The 22924-nt window shown below is 36.8% G+C and overlaps 1 protein-coding gene across 1 annotated transcript in view; it reads left to right on the top strand.

The window, feature by feature from the left end:
• Nucleotides 1–14646: 14646 nt before the first annotated feature.
• The window catches only part of col6a2 (collagen, type VI, alpha 2), a 38862-nt gene continuing 30584 nt past the window's right edge, over nt 14647–22924 (top strand). Inside the window, exons 1-2 of the mRNA XM_022669539.2 lie at nt 14647–14661; nt 22469–22551. Coding sequence (XP_022525260.2) covers nt 22482–22551 — 70 coding nt within the window. The 5' untranslated portion in view covers nt 14647–14661; nt 22469–22481. The remainder of the gene's footprint in view (nt 14662–22468; nt 22552–22924) is intronic.

Below are 22924 nucleotides of genomic sequence, written 5' to 3'. Positions count from 1 at the left end.
ATCAAACAGAAAAGCAGAGCAGAATCTGGGTGATCTGTATGGAATAACTGTCTGTGAGAAGATCCTTCTCACTCTGTTTACCCATGATGCTCAGGGAATTGTTCGGGTTAGAACAGCATGCCTTCTAAATTTACACCAAAATGAAAGCAAATATTCAAGTTTCTCAGAACAAAAGTAGGTAACCTCTGTCCTTGGCTTCCACCTTCCACATAGGCATGTCACAAATACATATATATGTATGTATATATGTATATATATATATATATATATATATATATATATATATATATATATATATATATATATATATATACACAGATCTGGAAAAAGAGACCATTTAAAATAATACGTTTCTTTGATTTTACCAAATTGAAAACCTCTGGAATATAATCAAGAGAAAGGTGGATGATCACAAGCCATCAAACCACCAAGCTGAACTGCTTGAATTTTTGCACCAGGATTAAAGCAGCATAAAGTTATCCAAAAGCAGTGTGTAAGACTGGTGGAGGAGAACATGATGCCAAGATGCATGAAAAAAAAACTGTGATATACCAAATATTGATTTCTGAACTTTATGAATATGAACTTGTTTTCTTTGCATTGTTTTTTCTCTGCATCTTTTTTTTTTTGTTATTTCAGCCATTTCTTATTTTCTGCAAATAAATGACAATATTTTTATCTGGAATTTGGGAGAAATGTAGCTAATAGTTTATAGAATAAAAAAACAATTACTGTGTAATTCCACTTACATAACCATATAACATAATAACACCATGTTAAAGCAGCTGGACTCTCGATGGGGTATCAGGTCAGTTTACTAAAACTCACTATGCTTGGCTGAGTAACATACTCTCGAGAGGGGTATACAGTTAGTGTTCTGATACTCACTGTATTGGGCTAAGTGATCAACTCTCAAGAGTGATTGATATTCATAGCTAGTGGTCTGATACTGTACTGAGCTGAGTGATGCACTCTTAAAAGAGGTATCTAGTAAGTGGTCTGATTACTGTACTGGGCTGAATGATGCTCTCTTGAGAGAGCTATCCGATTAGTGGCCTAATATTGTACTGAGCTGAGTGATGCACTCTTGAGAGGGGCATCTAGTTAGATGTCTGATACTGCACTGAGCTGAGTGATGCACTCTTGAGAAGAGAATCTGGCTAGAGTTCTAAATCTAACTGTACTGGGCTGAGTATTTAAATTCAACATACATTATTGAAGTCATATCCATACTGTATTGGGCTAAGTGATCAACTGAGTGATGGACTCTTAAAAGGAATATTCAGTTGTGCACCCTTAAGAGGGGATATAGTTAGTAGTCTTTTACTGTACAGAGCTGAGCGATGCACTCTTGAGAGGAGTATCCGGTTAGTGGTCTGATACTCATTATACTGGGCTGAGTATTTGAATTCAGCATAAATGATTGAGGTCATGTCTTTACATATGTTGTATGATAAGTTAACATCTGCTTCAGTGAAAATTTTACTTTGCTCCTGCCAAAACTGTTCAGTCAGTCATAGAATTTAAACTCAGGGGCAACTGGACTTTCCTCTGGCCAGTATCCTGAGCAGCAGCAGGCTGACCGGCCAGTCCACTGACAAACCACAGCTTGTTTGCATGAAACAGTGACTCAATGGAAGCATCCACTCACTTCTTTAGCACTGTATTTATAATGCACAGACTCTACCCCTCGCTCGGCTTGGCCCTAAATACAAAATTAAGCATTCTTTCCCCCTGACTACAAGACTTCATGTTCAAATGGACCCACTGTTCAGCAGCTCCATCACTCAGATGTGCACGAGTGCCTAATTAGAAAGTGGAGGGCAGTGCAGGAGGAAAATGGTTATGTAATTAGGAGAACTTGGTGTACTCTGGTATATTCTAAATGACACACTATTTGTAATATAGTAAGAAGGAAATAGTGCTATATTTCAAAAAGATTAAATATATTTTGTGACAGAGCCTGATGACGTTCTGTACTTTGTAGAAAAAAAATATTAAAACAGAAAGCAATTTTAATGCACTTCATAGCATTTATGAGGGAGGTCATAAAAAAGTTACAAAAATACAACCCACCTCTAGAAAAGCTTCACAATAATTTTCTAATAAACCTAAAAAAAAACAGAATCTCACTTGCAGAAAATAATATAATATTTTCATTGATCTTCATAATTAGTTAGTTTACAATTTGTAAGATAAATGGTATGATACAGGTTTATAGAGATAGTGGATTTTAAAATTAAGTAAAACGTTTAAAAAAATGAAACCGTAATATTGTGTGGCAAATTAATCCAATTCTACCAATTTAAGAAACATTGCCTGCAAAAATGAACAATAATGCCTTATTTACTACAATGTTTAAAGCACAAACCAGATTCTTTGTTGTAAAAATTTGTTTTTTTTTTAATTATAAATAATGATAAACGAGTAGCTAAAGTGCTACATGTTCACCAGAGAACACCCATTCATGCTGCTTGCCATCAGCTGCCAGAGCCCTGAGAGAGCACAATTGGCCTTCCTCTCTCTGGGTGGGTACAGTAGATGTCGCTCTTTTCCCTCATCACTCCACGGGTGATGTGGATCAGCACAAGGCTACATCTGTGAGCTAATGTGTCGGAACCAAGTTGCTGCGCCTTTCTCCGAGCGTTAGCGCTGTGATGCTACTCGGCAATGCTACAGCATCAGCAACAGTTCAAAAAGAGGCAGGGTCTAACTTCACATGTGCTAGTCTTCACCCTCCTGGTGTGTTGAGGCATTATTAGTGATAAAATGAGTCCTACTGCGTGTTTTGGGTCATTGCCTTTTTAAATTAGGGGAGAAAATGGGATAAAAAAACAACAATAAAACTTTTAAAAGGGCAAACCAAAAGATGAAAAACATAAAACACTGAATTCAAACACTGAATTACTCAGTACGCAAAAAAATAAAGTTGGCAATACTTGGCACACAGTTGAACAAACAAAATTAATGGTCCAGAAATGAATTAATTACAGTAACAAATGTTTCCCATTTAAAGCACAGTTGAGTTAAGTGTAACGAGAAGGTCAAGATGCCCTGGCCAATTTCCTTTACAGATATTTTGGATCCGAAACAAAGAACTGAGTGCGTAAATAAAATCACTAAGAAAACAGCAGTTACTTCAGCTGTGCAAACACAGAGCTCTCCTACATGACAGTGAAAGAATATTTGTTGAATTCTGCATCTGCACAGTGTTCAGAGCGGATGCTGCAGTATCCAACAGTGTTATTCTCCTTATATCAGTATCAAAAGTGATTCCAGATAAAGCTGTGGTGATTTGTTGGATTGCCAGGTGTTCCTAAGCAGCTTCTAAGGTGTTACTATGGTATAGCTGTTGGTTGCTAAGGTGTTGCAATAAGGGTGAAGTAGTAGTTTAATGTGTGTTCCAAGTGGTTGGTATGAATAGGAGTGAATGGGAGGAATAAGGGATGAAAACAATACAAATAGATGAGTGCGGGTCAGTATGGCTGTAGAACAGAATGGATTCAGTTTGGTAGCTGTCAATACACAGAAACCTTATGGCTTTAACATGCATGAAAATGAATAAGAAAAAACGAGTAATGAGGGAAAAAGAAAGTGACTAACAAAGGAGATCAGGTCAAAACCTTAGTGAATTTGTTCTTAAGGGCTGACCCTCATATGGGATATACTAAACAGTGTGTATTGGTCGAGAAATGGAAGAAATAGATGAGCGTGCACATTTGCACTACATTCTTTCTGAATTGAAACAAAAAACTAAAATACTTATCTGATCAAAATGCCATGTACAAGAAGACACACCTATATTTAAGCAAAATCATCTGGATTTTAAAGCCAATCTGCCTGCTACTTGCGGATGTAAAAATGTTTTTTTAAATAAAAAGGACAGCGAGAGTAGCTGAAGTGCTACATGATAACTACATGGACTACATGGAAAGTCTGGGAGGGGTTAGAGATAAGTAGGAGATAAAATCAAATAGCTAAAACCAACAAAAAGGACAACCCAAATAAATGAAATCCAAAAAAAACTAACAGAGAAATACTCAGTGTGAAGTACACAGGTAAAGTTGGCAATACTTCGCAAATGGTTTTGGCAAAATGGTGGAAGAAAGTCTCTGGACCAGAGTTTGTTTTAAAATGATAATTTTCATTTTGCAAAAAGACATGTCTATATATAAAAGATATTATGTTGCAAGTACAAGAAGAGGGACCGCACTTGCCTTTGCAAGCTAATAGGGTTGTCATTTATGACCCAACATCGCGATGGATGGCAACCATCGCAATGCCACGCCCACTTTTTAGTTTTTCCAGAAACTGACCTTCTTTAGGTCTCCTTCACCTAAAACTTTAGCAGGGATTGTACGGAAAAAGATCAAATCAGGTATATAACTTAACACCTAATTGGCATATTATTATATTATTTATTATTATTGTATTATTATTCTATTATTATTAGGATATTATTATTTATATCTAGGTTACAGCTTGTCTTTGTTTTTTTTCTACATGTCTGTATTAGTTTTAAACATTTCATGTTATTCAGGCAAATAGAATAAGCCTGGAAACTTGCTCATTGTCAACCAGTGTTGGGCACCTTACTTTGAAAAAGTAATTAGTTATATTTACTAGTTACTTCTCCAAAAAGTAACTGAGTTACTAAATGAGTTACCCCACTATAAAAGTAACTAGTTACCAGTAAAAGTAACTATTGACTTACTTTTGTTACTTGCCCCTTAAAAAATGTACAAAAGAAAATAAATTATGTAATTTCTATTATTATTACAAAAATAACAAACGAAAATAAACCCAAAATGTTGACAAAAATATAATCTAACGAATTTCAAAACATAGAAACGAAAAACCTTACAATAGTATTAATATAACAGTTTGGATCAAACAGTTATAAGGATTTAGCGTCAGTCATAAGGAAAGCGCGCGGCATTGCGATAAAAAAAATAAAAAAAAATTAATAAATAAGGTCCTATCAAGTGTAGTTAAATGTATGGTATTAAATGGTATTAAATTCACATATTTATTGATATCTCTCTCTCTCTCTTTCTCTCTCTCTCTTTCTCTCTCAGCGTGGAGCTGAATTCAGTGCGAGGCTATAAGTAATATAACAACTCAGTTTAGTTAAATAAATTAAGATGAGTGATGACCTTTTATTGACACCCCACCGCCAATGATATCATCGTCCATCGCGATGTTTCACTGTAAACATCGTCATCTGCCAATTAAGGAAACATCGCCCAACCCTACGAGCTAATAAGCTAGCATTATTTCTGCGATTTAACTTGCTTAATGCCTACATTTCCAGCCAGTCACAGGTGTTTTTTATTTAGTGTCTTTGGTCACAGAGTTCCACCAGCTATTATGTGAACGACATGTTAAACAAAGCCTGTTCGTGAAGTCGGTGGTTGCTCGTTTTCTGTGCAATTATGTCACATTGTTCACCAAAGCTAAGAGAATGTCGTATCTGCAAGAAACATGCTTAAGCCTTGGAATTAAATTTGACCGCAGGCCAGATATTTTCCAAGCCATTACGTGGCGGGGCACAAAGAAAATTCTGTTTTGTTACAGACTAGTTGCTCTCCAGCCCAGAGGGTTGTTGAACCAGACTGCAGAACAGTTGAATTCAAAGCAGGTAAACCCAAGAAGAAAGGAACACACAAATAAACCCGCTCCTCACGTGGGATCGAACCCGTGTCATTAGGGTCATGGTCCAGTACACTACCGCTGCCACCACATAGCGAATTGGGACACGTCAGAGAAAAAACACCCTTATAAGGAGATAGGGAGCCCAAGAACGGGCGGAAAAACGCGAACGAGCGGAAACTGAAGTCACGCCGAGCGTGACAAAGAGTGAGACGGGAGGAAAGTAAACAAAAGCTCACCAGAGAAGCATTTTATTTATTTATGTATTTATTTTTTCATTATCGTTCCATTATAGTTCAAACAACCTCATGGGCCAGATGGTTCTGATTTAGCATATTCAGACCCCTGATTTAGCATATTCTGTACGTGACCAATATTTTACCAAAAAAAAAAAGAAGAGTCAAATAACAGAACAGTCTTTCCAAAGATCCAAGATCCATACATTAGTCTTGTATGTTACGCTCTGAAGTTATTGGAGCGTTTTCAGCAGAGACGTTTCTGTATACAGGTTTTTAATGCTGGTAGCACTAAAGGGAGTGTGTTATGTCGAGAGCTGAGAGAGATATAAGATGGCGCTCGCTGAGAGTGGGGAAAGTGTAGAGTCATATTTTCAGTATGAGTCACTCAGTGCATTAGAGACAGAACAGACTCAGTTCCCCCACGTTTCTCCCCCTCGCGCTCTCCCCATTCTCCTTTTAAAGAAAATACATGCCCCTCGCCAAGACAGAGGAAAAAAACAGAAATACGTTGCAGCTTTCCCGTCCTGGCTGCTCTCCATCCACCCGAGCTGAAATGCCTTTTCCTCTCCGTTAACTATTACAGAACCTGCAGAGTGAGAAGCGTCAGCACCTCGTCTCCACACTGGACAACAAACTGCTCTGTATTTATAGAATCACAGTGCTTTTCTCAAACTGATAAATCTGAGAAATCTCTACTGTCTTTTTTTTTTTACAATAAAGCTGTTTCATTAAAGGGATAAAACGTTTGATTAAGCCTTCAGTTCAGGTTAAAACACTGCAGCTCCGCCCACTTTTAGTCTGTAACAGCACTTTAATACTAATTCATTCTTCTTTTGAATATAGCTTTAATCATGTTTAAATCATGTTTTATTCATGCTTTATTTTAATTTCCTTTTTTTTCTTTTACATGTTTTGTAATTTGATTTCTCTTTGTATTTTCTAATTTGTAAAGCACTTTGAATGACCGTTATGAAAGGTGCTATATAGATAAACAAGTCTTGCCTTGCCCTACTGTGGTGCAATTTCTCCAAAGGTTTTTCCACAAAAAAGGCCTCCATACTCAAACACCGACCATCGTTAGATCCCAAACAGAACTTTGATTCGTTGTTAAAGACAATAGATAGATAGACACAACACAACACAATACAATAAGAAATATATTCAACATAAATTAAAATAGAAGATTAGAAAATATATAAGGGTATAAAAACGTTCTATACAAGGTAGAGAACTATCAGTAAACAAAGCAGTTCGGTAGATGTTGCTAACGGTCATTAAAGAATTAAAAGTGCAAGGTGCAACGACATCGGTAATAAAAGTGACTGATGTGCCATAGAAGTATTAATATGTATATGTAACAAATACAGTTCTGTAAAGTGAATATGTGAATACCCAATCATGGGTAAATGTACTTGAATGTAAGTGAGGTTGGAGAAGTGTCAGTGTAAAGAATTAAGTGGTTAAATAATATTTCCATGTAGTGTGACTGGGTTTAACTGGGAACGTTGGCTGGCTTATAGACTGCATATATGGCAAGTAATTCGACAAATTGGGCAAGACCCAGGGCCCTATTTAAGCAATCTTTAGGTGAGTCACCAACCACACACTGTGCAACTTGGTTTAGGGCATATCAAAGTGTCTTTTCTATCGTAACGACGGGAAAAGTACACCTTGCATGGCTTGAAACGTGGAAAAAGTATGTACTAATTCTCTTAATTAATCATGGGTGTGGTTAATTTTCGGCAAAACATGCAATAACGTGCTATTTTGCCTTTAAGAGCCAGATGCACTCTGACTTTGGTGGATTGCTATTTTAATGACGCAGTTACTTGAAAGTATCTAACACCTCTCAGTAGAGGAAACTGACCTTGTTATGGGTTTGTGGGATGCTGCATGTATAATATACTTCTAAAACATTTTAAATTATATAAGATTAGAGGAAAGTCATTCAGACGTCATTCCTGCAGCCTAATTTACCGATATTGCGGCCTGTGGATCATTGTTTGCATTGTTGGTTTTTTAATCTTTTGAAGATCTAGGACTATGCTTCTTTAGTGTTACAATTTTAATTCACCTTATTCTAAACAGATTTTGCTCATTTGAACAGCCCGAAAATGTTTTAAAAAGCTCAGTTTTAAGGCTTTACTGTATGGGGTGAGTAAGATTGGGCTCAGGCAGAACATGCACAAGCTCGGGTCGGGTTTTGGGCTCTACTAACTCTCTACTAACTTCTCTTAAGCACTGTCTTACACATTTCACCAAAGTTGCATAGTGCAGTTAGCAGCGATCCGAGCCTGGAATACACATGATAAAAACATTATTCTCCTTATTACACGTCAGTGAAGCATTAAACTGGTTTTGAAGGTGATACGGTTGAGGCCCAGATTGAAGCAGGTAACACTCCAGCAGTCTGGATAGTGTAAAGGAGTGATACAGCTGTGGAGTCAGGGGCCAGTGCTGGACCTAAAGCTAAACATTAGAAGGTTGCATGTGAAGTGTAATTCTGTGCTGCAGATGTTGTGGTATATGTTTACATCCATACTTAACATCCATACCACACACAGTCTGTTTGAATGTGTAGGGAGAGAAAGGGGAGGGGGAAAGACAGCTGTAAGATGTTGCGCTTTTTTTGTATGTGTGTGTGTGTGTGTGTTTATGATTACGTGATTGTGCAGGATGGACCTGTGTGAATGCACTTTTTAACCCTTTCAAGGCACACATTTAGAATTCCTATACAGAGAGATTTACTGATATACTGATATACACACATTACAAACCATTAAACTAAAGCTAAACTAAAAATTGTGTTTTAATTGCTGCAGGGTCAAATGATGAATTTCTAAAGTGGTTTCTCTAATTGAGAACTGATTAAACACACTTCTTTTCTTATGATATGCACATTTTTATGCTGATTCATAATAAGCCAAAAGCAATTTTTTATTTTTTTTTTGTATAAAGTATAAAGTAGTGGAGTAAAAGTGAGATATTGGGGTTCTAATATTGAAATCTGTTGGAGTTAAACATCTCATTCCATCATTTTTTCATTCATTTTAATTAATTTAAATGGTACCACTTTAAATAAGACTACCCTTATAAAGGGTTTATAAATGGTTTATAAAGGTGTTTATTATTGGTTATTAATTATGTTGGAAATACTTTAAAACCTATTAATAAGCAGTTAATAAATATTAGACAACGCATAAATATAAATGGCAACAGTGAGCTGAAATAGTAATTCTACACTTATTTACCTTGTCAAACCTCAGATCTATCTAGATACTGATCTTACTTTGTGTTTTCTATCAATCAGCATTAAACCTGTCATAGTAATATATTTGTAAGTATGTTTAATTATTTACAATAAATTAAATGACTAAGCAACCCACAGATTTGATACTGTTGCCTTTACAACTGATGTGTTGTAACTGCTTATCCAATGTTTTTAAGGCATTTACAACCTAATCAATATTAATTAATTAAGGAACTTATAAACCATTTATAAACCCTTTATAAGGGTAGTCTTATTTTAAATTTTAACGTCTAGTTGTTGGCTTAAATATGAATGAATGCTATATGAGCTGTTTTTGTGAAATAAAGTGCTCCGGTGATCCGGTATAACACTGCTTTAGTCCGGTGGAGGAGTGGGCGGGAAGAAACAATAGGATTTCAGTACAATCTAATGCTATTATGTTGTATTTGAATATAGCTTAATTACAATTAATGTATTAATGAAATTTATGTAAGTTGCCATAAGTTTTTTCCAAAATTAGCAGGAGTGAGAGCAGCAAGGAGATGTGCAGAACGGACACAATTGCGATTATTTTACTGTTAAAAGTATGTACTTCTTTCTTGTTAAAATATGCTTGAATGTAATTTTCTTTTATTATTTTTTTAAGAGATGGTTTAAAAACTGGTTTCTGGAAGAACATTACTAGTGTATAAATTAGCATAGGAAAAACTGTTGAATTGAACTGTTGAAATTATACACTAGCAATACAAAGACAGTTTGGAGGAGAATATTGAGATGGAAATGGGCGGGGCTGTTTTTATACTGAAACATATGGATATGTGTACTAAGACAGAGCTACACATCATACTGCAGCCAGCCAGCAGAGGCGCTAGACCTAATCTGGCTTTACCTTTGTGAGATGTTGCGTGGAGCACTTTCCCCTGCAGTGATTGTAATTCAGTAACAGTAATCTTATTTACAGAGTGTTATAAACACGCTGGAGCAGAAGAGCTTGTGCAGTCAGCACACGCATTCATGCATATATTCAAAAGCACATGTGCTCTTCATCACCCGGATCACACTGTCATCATTCCAGTGCTCCTCTATTCTCTTATGTAAGGGTGATTTAAGTAGATAGAGAAGAGGCTAGAGAAGATATCCGTCCCCACTTCCATCTTCCCTCTTTTCCCTAAAGCCCAGTGAAGCTGAAACTCTGGGGCAAACCCCCAAAATCTGCCCCCATCCAGAGCTGAGGAGATACACATGGTGAGAAGCTGAGCAGCAACATGTGATGAATAATGATGGATAATCAAAACAGCTACGATTGGCTTTATGGGGAGTTTTTGCATGCAGATGCGGTGTGTGTGTGAGAGAGAGAGACAGAAAGAGAAAGAAAGAAGAATTAGAACCCCAAAAGAAAAAAGAAAAATACAAGAAACACATATAGTTTCTTACACTAACTTAAAAAGTATAAACCCAAGATCTTGCATGGTTTGTCTGCTCAACTTACTTTTAATTGTTAATATATATATGGTACCAGTCAATAGTGTCATGTGCAAAAGTGTTCGGACTAAGTATGTGGTGCTTACCCCTTAGTATGAGGTGCTCACTCCTTAGTATGTGGTGCTCACCACTTACTGTCTGGTGCTCACCTCTTAGTATGTAGTGCTCACCACTTAGTATGTGGTGCTCACCACTTACTAACTTGTGCTCACCACTTAGTATGTGGTGCTCACCACCTACTGTATGGTGCTCACCACTTAGTATGTGGTGCTCACCACTTACTACCTGGTGCTTACCCCTTAGTATGGGGTGCTCACCACTAAGTATGTGATACTCACCCTTACTATCTGGTGCTCATTCTTTAGTATGTGGTGCTCACCATTTAGTATGGGGTGCTTACCACTTACTACTTGGTGCTCACCACTTACTAACTTACTATGTGTTGCTCACCACTTAGTATGTGGTGCTCACCACTTACTAACTTCTGCTCACCACCTTGTATGGGATGCTCACCCCTTACTATGTGTTGCTCACCACTTAGTATGTGGTGCTCACCACTTACTAACTTGTGCTCACCACTTAGTATGTGGTGCTCACCACCTACTGTATGGTGCTCACCACTTAGTATGTGGTGCTCACCACTTACTACCTAGTGCTCACCCCTTAGTATGGGGTGCTCACCCCTTAGTATGTGGTGCTCACCACCTACTGTCTGGTGCTCACCACTTAGTATGTGGTGCTCACAACTTACTACCTGGTGCTTACCCCTTAGTATGGGGTGCTCACCACAAAGTATGTGATACTCACCCTTACTATCTGGTGCTCACTCTTTAGTATGTGGTGCTCACCATTTAGTATGGGGTGCTTACCACTTACTACTTGGTGCTCAACCCTTAGTATGTTGTGCTCACCACTTACTAACTTGTGCTCACCACCTAGTATGGGGTGTTCACCCCTTACTATGTGTTGCTCACCACTTAGTATGTGGTGCTCACCACTTACTAACTTCTGCTCACCACCTTGTATGGGATGCTCACCCCTTACTATGTGTTGCTCACCACTTAGTATGTGGTGCTTAACACTTACTACCTAGTGCTCACCACTTAGTATGGGGTGCTCACCACTTAGTATGTGGTGATTACCACTTACTACCTGGTGCTCACCACTAAGTATGTGGTACTCACCCTTACTATTTGGTGCTCACCACTTACTATCTGGTGCTCACCACTTTTTTACGCAAAAAATACACCATGTCCCTTCAGGGGCTCCGTAACGAAGTGCTAAATGCTTTTTGTCCTCATTCTTTGATGGGATTTATCATGTCACTGCCCTCTCTGAGATCTGGACCTGGATTATTTTAAAGTAGTTTTGTGACAGCTTTACTGCAGTCTGTAGTCAGGAGTCATGCACATATTAGGAGATATGGGTCTAACTGGATTTCTCTTTGGGAAAAATGAATGGCATTTCCCAAAATCACAGCTTCTGCTTCCTGTGGTAAACCAAAATGTTACGAACCCATTTCCTTATGACCTGTGAACATTCTTCTCAAAATGTCACAGGATCTTTCTAATCAGGCTGTCCTGAGGCAGTCAAAATACACTGTACACATGACAGATTTTAGACACCTGCTGATCCAGAGCTGCTTTTGGAATCAAGGGAAATAATAGGGAGTGTGTTTCCCTTTGCTGCAGTAATAGCCTTTAATCTTCTACAAAGACCTTACTCTGGATTCCGCAGCATTTGTTTTAGCTGAGAGGATATGAGATCACTGGGGTCAGTAAGAGTACTAATGATGTACTAATGATTGATGATTAGTTAAGAATAAAAAAATCCACTTAAGATTATTCCAGTGGTATTGGCTGGAGCTCCAGCACTCTATACTCTAATCATTTGAGGAAGCAAATTGTCTTATTATTTTATTATTATTTATTATCACATCAGGGTGCTTTTGCTTTTAGCACAAGAAAAATTCACACTGTTCTCATTTCCCATTATTCCCACTTCTGGAGACAGATTATATCTGTCCAGTGTCATTCATTTTACTTTAATCCTGAATATATGGAGATATTTTGAGTGCATTATTATTATTATTATCATGACTAATAATTCTGCATCATTGACTTCTGTTACAAATCTGTTAAAAGTCTTGTATTTTTTAATATCTCAGTTAGGAGTGTGCAATATCATATCGTATGTAGTAATAAAAAAATATTTTCATTTTATTGCAGTAGTGTATTCTTGAAATACTTAATTGTCCTTAATTCAGTGTTTTGTCAAATCGCCAAGAGTCACCTTACCATGAAAATACCATGAAATATTGTGATATTATTGTAGGGCCATATCGCCCACCCCTATTAAACATACATTTCTGAGGCTGGTAACTCTGATGGACCTATCCTTTAAAACAGAGGAAACTCTTGCTCTTCCTTTCCGGGGGCGGTGCTAATGAGTGCCAGTTTCATCATCATCATAACGTTTTTAATGGTCTTTGCAGTGAATGCACTTGAGGATACATTCTACTCCTACTTAATAGTAGAAAAGGCTGTTAAAGCCAAAGCCAAAGATGATTTATATACCCACCCTTTCCCTAAAATAAATGAACAAGCTTTAATAAGTTTTTTTTTTTGTCAGTGTGAATTGTGAATTAAAACTGAAGTGATCCAGACTATAAGAGTAACACATAAGGAACCATGTAGTAACTTAAAAGTTTTAAACAAACCAAAATACTCTTATCTAAGGGGGCTGGTAACTTGTGGGTTCTAAGGCTGGTAACTCTGATGAACAAGAGAAGCAACTCTTGCTTCTTTAAAGTCCTACCTGTTTCTACCCCTAGGCTGTTCAAAGCCAATGGTGATTTATAACACCCACCTTTTCCCTAAAATAAATAAACAAGTTTTAATTAGTATATTTATATAGTTTATATAGTATAGTATATATTTTTTCTGTGTGTTCAGGAAATGTTGGATGTTGTTTGAAACATAGAGACTCTGGGAGAATTGATTAACTTGAGGTTTCTAAGGCTGGTAACTCTGATGAACTTATCCTGTACAACAGAGGAAACTCTTGCTCTTCCTTTCCGGGGGCGGTGCTGATGAGTGCCAGTTTCATCATCAGCACACTTTCTACCCTTACCTGTTTCTACCCCTAGGCTGTTAAAGTCAAAGCCAATGGTGATTTATACTACCCACCCTTTCCCTAAAATAAATAAACAAGTTTTAATTAGTTTTTTTTTGTTTTTTCGGGTATGTTCATGAACTTTTGGACAGTGTTTGAAACACAGAGACTCAGGGAGAATTTATTAACTTGCGGTTTCTGAGGCTGGTAAGAGGAAAGGAAGAGGAAGCTCTTGCTCTTCTTTTCCTGTGACGGTGCTGATGAGTGCCATTTTCATCATCATCGTAACGTTTTTAATAGTCTTTGCACTTGAGGATACTTTTTACCCCTACCTAATAGTAAAAAAGACTGTTAAAGCCAAAGCCAATGGTGATTTATAACACCCACCTTTTCCCTAAAATAAATAAACAAGTTTTAATTAGTATATTTGTTTTTTTCGCGTGTGTTCAGGAAATGTTGGACGGTGTTTGAAACATAGCGACTCTGAGAGAGTTGATGAAGTGAAGCTGTTGATTTGTAAGGATCATAAACAAACCTGTACACAGGATCTGCCGTGATCTGCAGTGGTCTTCAGCGCACATGTGGGTCTCCGAGCAGCAGCGGCGCGGGTTAGCCTCCTCCCCCGGGCCGGGGCAGCTCGGAGCCCGGCTGAGTGGATGCACAGCGCCGCCGCGTGGCCGGAGCGGGACTGGCCGGCGCTCCGGAGGCTCAGCCCGGGCGAGGGAGGGAGGGAAGATCGGAGAGGAGGCGCAGAGAGAGGAGCAGCAGCAGCAGCGGGGTCCACTCCTCACCCACTCCTCTATTCCTCCTCTTTATTCTGCTCTTTTTCACCATCCTTTACTTCCCAGCGCCTGAAACAGAAGATTACCGCAGAAATCAGAAGCTCTGAAGTAGAAGCAGAAGCTGTGACTGGGCGTGGGTGAGGTGAGTCTCAACTTTGTAAAAACTTGGATCTGCTGAGCTTTTCTGGGTTTGTGAAGAATGCTGGAGCTGCTCAGACGCTGCTTTGCTGCTGGTTTGGTTGTAAACACATATCCACATTTCTAGGGGTTAGTTTAGCCTGTTTCAGCTTTGATCTGTTTCATTTTAGGATATTTTGTGAGGATTTGAGGGAGATAAAAGTTAGTAGACTTGTGTTGTATGCATAAATTAATGCATAAATTAAATTAAATAAATAAATGATGAGTTAAGATGTTGAAAATATATTATTCTGCATAATTAAACTTAATAGAAACTAAAACAGTGCTTTAAAATGCTGCAGCAGTGCTGGTTTATGCAGAGCCTGTCTAACAGACCCATAGCTATAAACCTATTTGTGGGTTATTTGTGGATCATGAGTTGTGTGATAAATGTATGATAAAATGATTAAATCAATCAATATAACTCTGTCTAGGTGAGTGCAGGGCTCCAGGGTTTGAAAAATGGTCTGTTTTATGACATTGTGTACAGTATTTGGGTTGCTTCTAATTTATTTATTTAGCTACAGTAATGTTAAACTATTGGGGATAATTGGATAGTTTAATTACAGTCCATTAATCACCATCATAATCTGGTTTATTATTAAAAGCAGGCCCAATTAATAGGCTACAAATCATAAATTGAAGAACTAGAACTAGATAAAAAGTGTCAAAGAGCGCCCCCACTTGGTTTGTGTAGATACCCAAGTAACATTTTTTTTTTTTTGTCAGTAAAACGTTCTCTGTTACAATTAATGTTCTAAAAAGTTTTCTGGATGTTCTTAGAAAAGTTTTGTGTAACATTTCTAAACATTCTTGTAACGTCTCTGCAACATCACTTGTGTCAATGTTTAATTTTTAGGTTGGGGGAAAGTTCCATTAGCTTTTTTAACGTTTCAATGATGTACTACCATTACATATTGTCTTGTATGGAACATTATATCTGTATCATTAAAGGTTTACCTTCCTGGAACCTTTTTAAAAGATTTTAAACCTTGCTAAATGTTGTCATAACATTCTCTGTTAGCTGGCTAGCTAGGTTAGCTTGGTTTGTGAATTGTGTTCACTTGACGTAACGGTAGCTAGTTAGCTGGCTAGCTAGGTTAACCTAGCTATGATGTGAACATCCAGTTTAAATTTAAGATTATAAAGGATTCTGTATAATTAAACTAAATGGAAACTAAAAAAATGCTTTAAAATGTATTTAGCTACACTAATGTTAAACTAGTTGGATAGTTTAATCACCCCAGTCCAATAATCACCACCTTCTGGTTTATTATTAAAAGCAGACCCAATTAATAAGGTACAAATCAAAAATTCTAGAACTAAAACAAGAAAAAAGCTTCAGAAAGCACTTCCACTTGCCCCACCAAAATGTTTTCAGTAGAAAGTTTTCTGTTACAATTGAAGTTCCTAGAACATTCAAGCTGTTTTGAAAGTTTAATGGATATTCTTAAAACATTTTTGTGTAACGTTTTTAAATGGTCTTGCAGCATTTCTGCAGCGTCACTTGTGTCAATGTTAAATTTTTAGTTTTGGGAAAGTTAGGTTAGCTACTTTTAACGCTTTTATAATATACTAACATGTATTATGTATTTGTCTAGCTGGGAACCTTATGAGAGAAACGTTTTTAGAATGTTCCTGAAACATTACATTTGTATCATTAAAGGTTATAACCTTCCTGGAACCATTTTGAAAGGTTTTAAACGTTGCTTACCATTCTTAAAATGTTCTCTATTAGCTGGTTAGCTAGGTTAGCTTGGTTAGTGAATTGTGTTTGTTTGACGTAACAGTAGCTAGTTTGCTAACTAGCTAGATTAACCTAGCTATGATGTGAAGATCCAGTTTAAGTTTAAGATTATAAATTATTCTGAATAATTAAAACATTTTTATGTAACGTTTTTAAATGTTCTGGTAATGTCTCTGCAACATCACTTGTGTCAATGTTTAATTCTTAGTTTTAGGAAAGTTCGGTTAGCTATTTTTAACGTTTCCATGATGTACCAACATTATATATTTGTCTAGCTGGGAACGTTATGAGAGAAACGTTTTCAGAACGTTCCTGAAACATTACATCTGTATTATTAAAGATTATAACCTTTCTGGAACCTTTTTGAAATGTTTTAAACAATGCTAAACATTTTTAAAATGGTCTCTATTAGCTGGTTAGCTAGGTTAGCTTGGTTAGTGAATTGTGTTTGTTTGACGTAACAGTAGCTAGTTTGCTAGCTAGCCTGGTTAGCCTAGCTATGATGATCCTGTTTAAGTTGAAGATTATAAATTATTCAGCATAATTAAAACCTAATACTAACATGTATTATGTATTTGTCTAGCCGAGAATGTTATGAGAGAAACGTTTTCAGAACGTTCCTGAAACATTACATCTGTATCATTAAAGGTTAACCTTCCTGGAACATTTCCAAAAGGTTTTAAACGTTGCTTAACATTACCATTCTTAAAATGTTCTCTGTTAGCTGGTTAGCTAGATTAGCTTGGTTAGTGAATTGTGTTTGTTTGACATAACAGTAGCTAATTTTCTAGCTAGCTAGGTTAACCTAGCTATGATGTGAAGATCCACTTTAAGTTTAAGGTTATAAATTATTCTGCATAATTAAAACATTTTTAATGTAACATTTTAAATGTTCTGGTAATGTCTCTGCAGCATCATTTATGTCAATGTTTAAATTTTTAGTTTTAGGAAAGTTAGGTTAGCTATTTTTAACGCTTTTATAATATACTAACATGTATTATGTATTTGTCTAGCTGGCAACGTTATGAGAGAAACTTTTTCAGAACGTTCCTGAAACATTACATCTGTATCATTAACCTTCGGTTAACCTTCCGAGAACCTTTTTGAAAGGTTTTAAACATTGCTAAACATTTTTAAAACATTCTCTGTTAGCTGGTTAACTAGGTTAGCTTGCGGTAGCTAGTTTGCTAGCTAGCTAGGTTAACCTAGCTATGATGTGAAAATCCAGACTAAGTTTAAGATTATAAATTATTCTGCATAATTAAAACATTTTTATGTAATGTTTTTAAACAGTCTTGTAACATCTCTGCAGCATCACTTGTGTCAATGTTAAATTTATAGTTTTGGGAAAGTTAGGTTAGCTACTTTTAACACTTTTATTATATACTAACATGTATTTTGTATTAGTATAGTTGGGAACCTTATGAGAAAAACGTTTTCAGAACGTTCCTGAAACATTACATCTGTATCATTAAAGGTTAACCTTCCTGGAACCTTTTTTAAAGGTTTTAAACATTGCTATAACATTGTTATAACTGGTTACCTTGGTTTGTTAATTGTGTTCGTTTGACGTAACGGTAGCTAACATTAGTTAGCTAGCCTGGTTAACCTAGCTATGATGTGAAGATCCATTTTAAGTTTTAGAATATATATGTAATTGATTAAGGTTTAATTTGTGTATCGTTGAAAAAGCATTTTAATAAATTTACCTAAGGTTTTAATGAGATATGTGCTTTGTATTTCAAGCTAACATACCCGTTAGCTTCACAGATAGCTAGCTTCTATTTTTCTTATTGGATTAGCTAGCACCAGTCAAGTCACAAGTGGTAGGTAGTGTCCCTTCCCCTGGGAGTTTAATGACAAAAGAAAAGTATCACTACCTGCTATATTTAGTACTTAAGTACTGAGCAATTAAATAGTCCCAGTCAGATAATAACATTAAAGGACCACTATCCTGAACTCAGTCACAGTGTAGGAGCTGGATTTAGAGCATCGGTGTGTCTTTGGTGTTGTGAGGGCGCAAAAAATATGCCCTATGTGGTTTGAAACTGGTGGTTTTTAGGGTGTAGTGAAAAATTAACCAATCAGTGTGCCAGTTGTCATTTTCTTTATTAGTCAGGTGAGCTCTGGCTTTGGCGCGTTCGTATGTTAAAAGTGCGGTGCTTTTGCGCGTCTCAGCAGAGGATACTGACCTGAGTGTTCACGCTGTGAAAATACACCAGCAGCTCATTTAAGGGAAAAGTAATTTAATTTTATTCTTTATTCTGTTTATTGTTGAGTTAAAAGTCGAGTTTGTTCTCTGCAGTGCGTCCATGTGTGTGGTTTGATAAGTGGGGGGGTACGAGCGCCGGAAGCTCCTATAGAAATGGACTCTGATGATTGACTGTTGTCAGGGGTTTAATCAGTCAGTAGAGCTCCTGTGTTTTACACCACTAAAATATATAGAAACACAGCAGAAATTTACCTGAACCCACCTCACTTCCAGACCACCACACCCATCAGTGTAGATTTATTCCTAAACTCTGATGCAAGGCACGAAAATAGACTGTTGACAGGGTGTAAGATAGCAACAAGCATTACGTCGCATACTGCGCATGGTGTACGATAGGGCCCACTGTCTCATTCTGTGCTGCAGCATGTAATGAATACAGGAAATAATCCAAACAAGTATTTCCAAGTTATTACTGCATATTCTTTGCTTCATCAGTGCTCAGTGTTGCGTGTCAGTTTCAGATCTGTAATTTAAAATGTAATTGAAGTGTTTACGTTGGCACGCTAGTTAAAACAGACAGTGAGCTCAGGCCCAGTTAGCATGATTTCCGCTAATCATGCTGGGAGGCTAAACGTCATTGGCTGATCTTTCAGCACTCAGGCCTCCTGGGGCAATTGAGTTTACCCTAGGGGTGTAACAGAACACAAATCCATGGTTCAGTTCACACTGTGGTTTGGACCATACGGCTCGGTTCAAGTTTAGAACAACAGGGAAAAAAACAGCATATGCAGCATTTCAGTATTCAAAAAAACATCTGAACAGCATTTGTTGTGCATGAGTTTAAAGAGTTTAAAATAACAATAATAAAAAAATGCATTGTGTTTATATAGCTCTGGAAAAAATGTAATGACCGCTTGAGTTTCTGAATCAGTTTTCTGATTTTGCTATTTATAGGTTTATGTTTAAGTAAAATGAACATTAAAATGAACAACTGGCTGAAATAACAAAAAATAAAAAAGCAGAGCTTTCAGAACTCAAATAAGGCAAAGAAAACAAGTTTAAGTTCTTAAAGTTTTGCATCTTAGCATGTTTTTCTCCACCAGTCTTACACGCTGCTTTTGGATAACTTTATGCTGCTTTACTCCTGGTGCAAAAATTCAAGCAGTTCAGTTTGGTTTGATGGCTTATGATCATCCATCTTCCTCTTGATTATATTCCAGAGATTTTTAATTTGGTCAAATCAAAGAAACATCATTTTTAAGTGCTCTCTTATTTTTTTCCAGAGATGTATATACAGTACCAGTTAAAAGTTTGGACAGTGTTTTTTCTTTATTTAAGAATGTTTTGCATTGTAAATTAGTACCAAAGTCATTCAAACTATACAAAGTTAAACATAGGGAATTATTTATTGAACAAAACAAAGGTTAACCAAAACAGAATATTTTTTATATTTTATATTCTTCAAAGTAGCTTCTCTTGTTTAGATCACATATTTGCACATATTGACTTGATTTTCTCAGTCAGATTGAATGGCTTTCAGTTAACAGCTGTGCTTTGCTATTGAATAAATGAGAAGGTGTGTCCAAACTTTTGACTGGTACTGTATATGCACATCGATCAGTTTGTTAGGAAGATCTAAACACCTAATCCTAGATAGCTTTGTGGTTGCTGTGGTTTTAATAGGTGGCTGCTATGGATTTACTAAGTACTTGCTATAAATATTCTATTGTATTCTAGGTGGTTGCACTATTGTATCCCCAGTGGTTGCTGTGACCGTTGCTGTGGTGTTGCTAGGTGATGGCGATGCACCAAGTTACTAGATAATTGTTGTGGTACTGCTAGGTGGTTGAGGTGGATGTACTGGGTGGTTGCTATAGAGTTTCTTCTATAGCATGCTATTGTATCCCAGGTGGTTAAGATGAGGTTTCTAGGGAGCTGCTCTGATGTAGCTAGGTGGTTGCTATGTTCCTGCAGGGTAGTTGCTGTTTCTATGTAGTTTCTATGTATTAACTATGCTATTGCAAATGTTTGCTATGAGGTTGCAAGGTATCTGCTATAGCATTGCTATATGGTGGCTAGTAGGTGGTTAATTTGGTGTTGCAAAATGATTGCTTGGCAGTTAATATGGAATTGCTAAGAGACCGCTATTGACAGTTGTTATGGTATCAGTGGTAGCCAAGGTGATTTCTGGTTGCTATGGTGCTTCTAGTTCCACAGGATCAGTAGAAATGTATTGATTTGTATTAGACAGCCGGGAGATGAGAGGTGATTTTAGATCCGTACTTTTACTCTGAGATGATTGATAAATGAGGACTAATACCTTGTGCATTCTCACTCTTAGTTCTTTATTTTTTTATCAAACCTGAATCTTGAAGAGTAGAACAGTGCACAAGTCTGTCTGATTCAGTAAATGAAAATTCTGGATAATGTTCAGATCTGATTCTCTGCACATATAGTGGAGGAAAAGCCTTTAGCATTAGCATCACTCTTACATAGGCAATATAAGCCTTTTTAATCCTTAACGTGTTCAGCATTCAGACGTTTGTGGAAAATCTGAAAATCTAATATTGCGAATCAGGCTTTGGTTTTCTCTTACCTGTAATGCTGTTGCTACAGCACATGGTTGCTGTAGTATTCCTGGTGGTTTCAATGATATTGCTAGCTGGTGTCTGTGGAACCCCAGACAGTTGCTATAGTGTTGCTAGGTGATTGTTATGGCATTACAGGTAGTTGTTACGATGTTTGTATATGCATGCTTAGGGCTGGGTATCTAACTCAGGGCTGGTTATCTAACTATGACATTTTTTGTCATAGGTTTGGTCAATAACTCAGTATTTAGTTATTAAACTAAGTTTGGATGTGTAAAGAGAAATTGCATTACATATGAGGTACACCATGAAACTGAGACATTCAGTCAGCCTCTAGCAGCTGCTGGTGAAAATACTTTGGATCTGATGTGTGGAAAATCTGAAGAGCTTTTTCTGTTAGTAGAGTAGAATTACAGTAAGAATTAAAAAAGTTTGGACACACATTCCCATTCAATGTTTTTCTTTATTTCTTTATTTAATTAATCTATTTTCTACATTGTAGATTAATACACACAAAAAGGTCACAGACTCTAAAATTTGGTTAGGCTGCCTTTATCTTTGATTGCTGCACGCTGCATTCTCTGTGGTATTGTTTCAATAAGCTTCTGCAACGTCATAAGATTTATTTCAATCCAGTGTTAATCCATTAATTTTTCACCAAGATCTTGCAGCAGCATTGATAATAGTAGAGTCTGACAGCTGCACAAAGCAGCTCTTCTCCATCCAGCACATCCCAAAGATTCTCAATGAGGTTAAGATCTGGACTCTGTGGTGAACTCTCTCAATCCATGTGTGAAAATGATGATCTCATGCTCCCTGAACTCTGAACTCTTTCACAATTCCAGCCCCATGAATCCTGGCATTGTCATCTTGGAAAATGGCCGTGTTTATCAGGAGAGAAAAAATCCATTGATGGAATAACCTGGTCTATAATAATCAGTATATTCAGGTAGTCAGCTGACCCTTTTTCTTGTAGAGATCTTGTGATCAGTGTCTGTAGTTTCAACATAACGGCAAGTGTTTATTTTAACATGGCTCTGCATTCAGGCTTAGTTATAATGGTTTATTGCTGAGTTTTTTTTTATTTTAATTCAATCACAATATTCAGGATGTGTTATATTAAAACATTGCTGTATAAGGACGTTTGAAAATGTGTGATTTAAAATTCTGAAAGTTTTGCAGGATCATTAAACCTTATAAAGCATTTTTCTTTTTTTTCTGAAAGGAGGAAGAGGAGGATGATGCTGTTGAAGGTCATTGCACTGTGCTTCCTGTATGGAGCAGCAGTCTATGGCCAGGACTGCAACAGTGAGTCTTTTAATCACTTTAAATCACTGGTTAATTAATTACATTTAACACCTTAAATTTTAAAAATGCAAGTTAATCACTCAGTAAAATTTAGTTCATTTTTATTTAGCGACGTAAAAACATTAATTTTCAGTTCCATATCTCTCTCTCTCTTTCTCTCTCTCTCTCTTTCTCCCTCTCTCTCTCTCTCTCTCTCTCTCTCTCTATCTATCTATCATATCATACACACACACACACACACACACCTGGGCTCTCTGATAAACTGTTGCTTCACACATTAAAATATTCTAATATAGAATTATTATTATATTAACTTTATACTTTAGTATAAAGTAGGGGTGGGCGAAATGCTCCTAAAATAATATCATGGTAT

Source organism: Astyanax mexicanus, chromosome 16, assembly GCF_023375975.1.
Source record: "Astyanax mexicanus isolate ESR-SI-001 chromosome 16, AstMex3_surface, whole genome shotgun sequence".
In the NCBI taxonomy this organism is placed as follows: domain Eukaryota; kingdom Metazoa; phylum Chordata; class Actinopteri; order Characiformes; family Acestrorhamphidae; genus Astyanax; species Astyanax mexicanus.
This window is presented reverse-complemented; position numbering and strand designations above follow the sequence as displayed.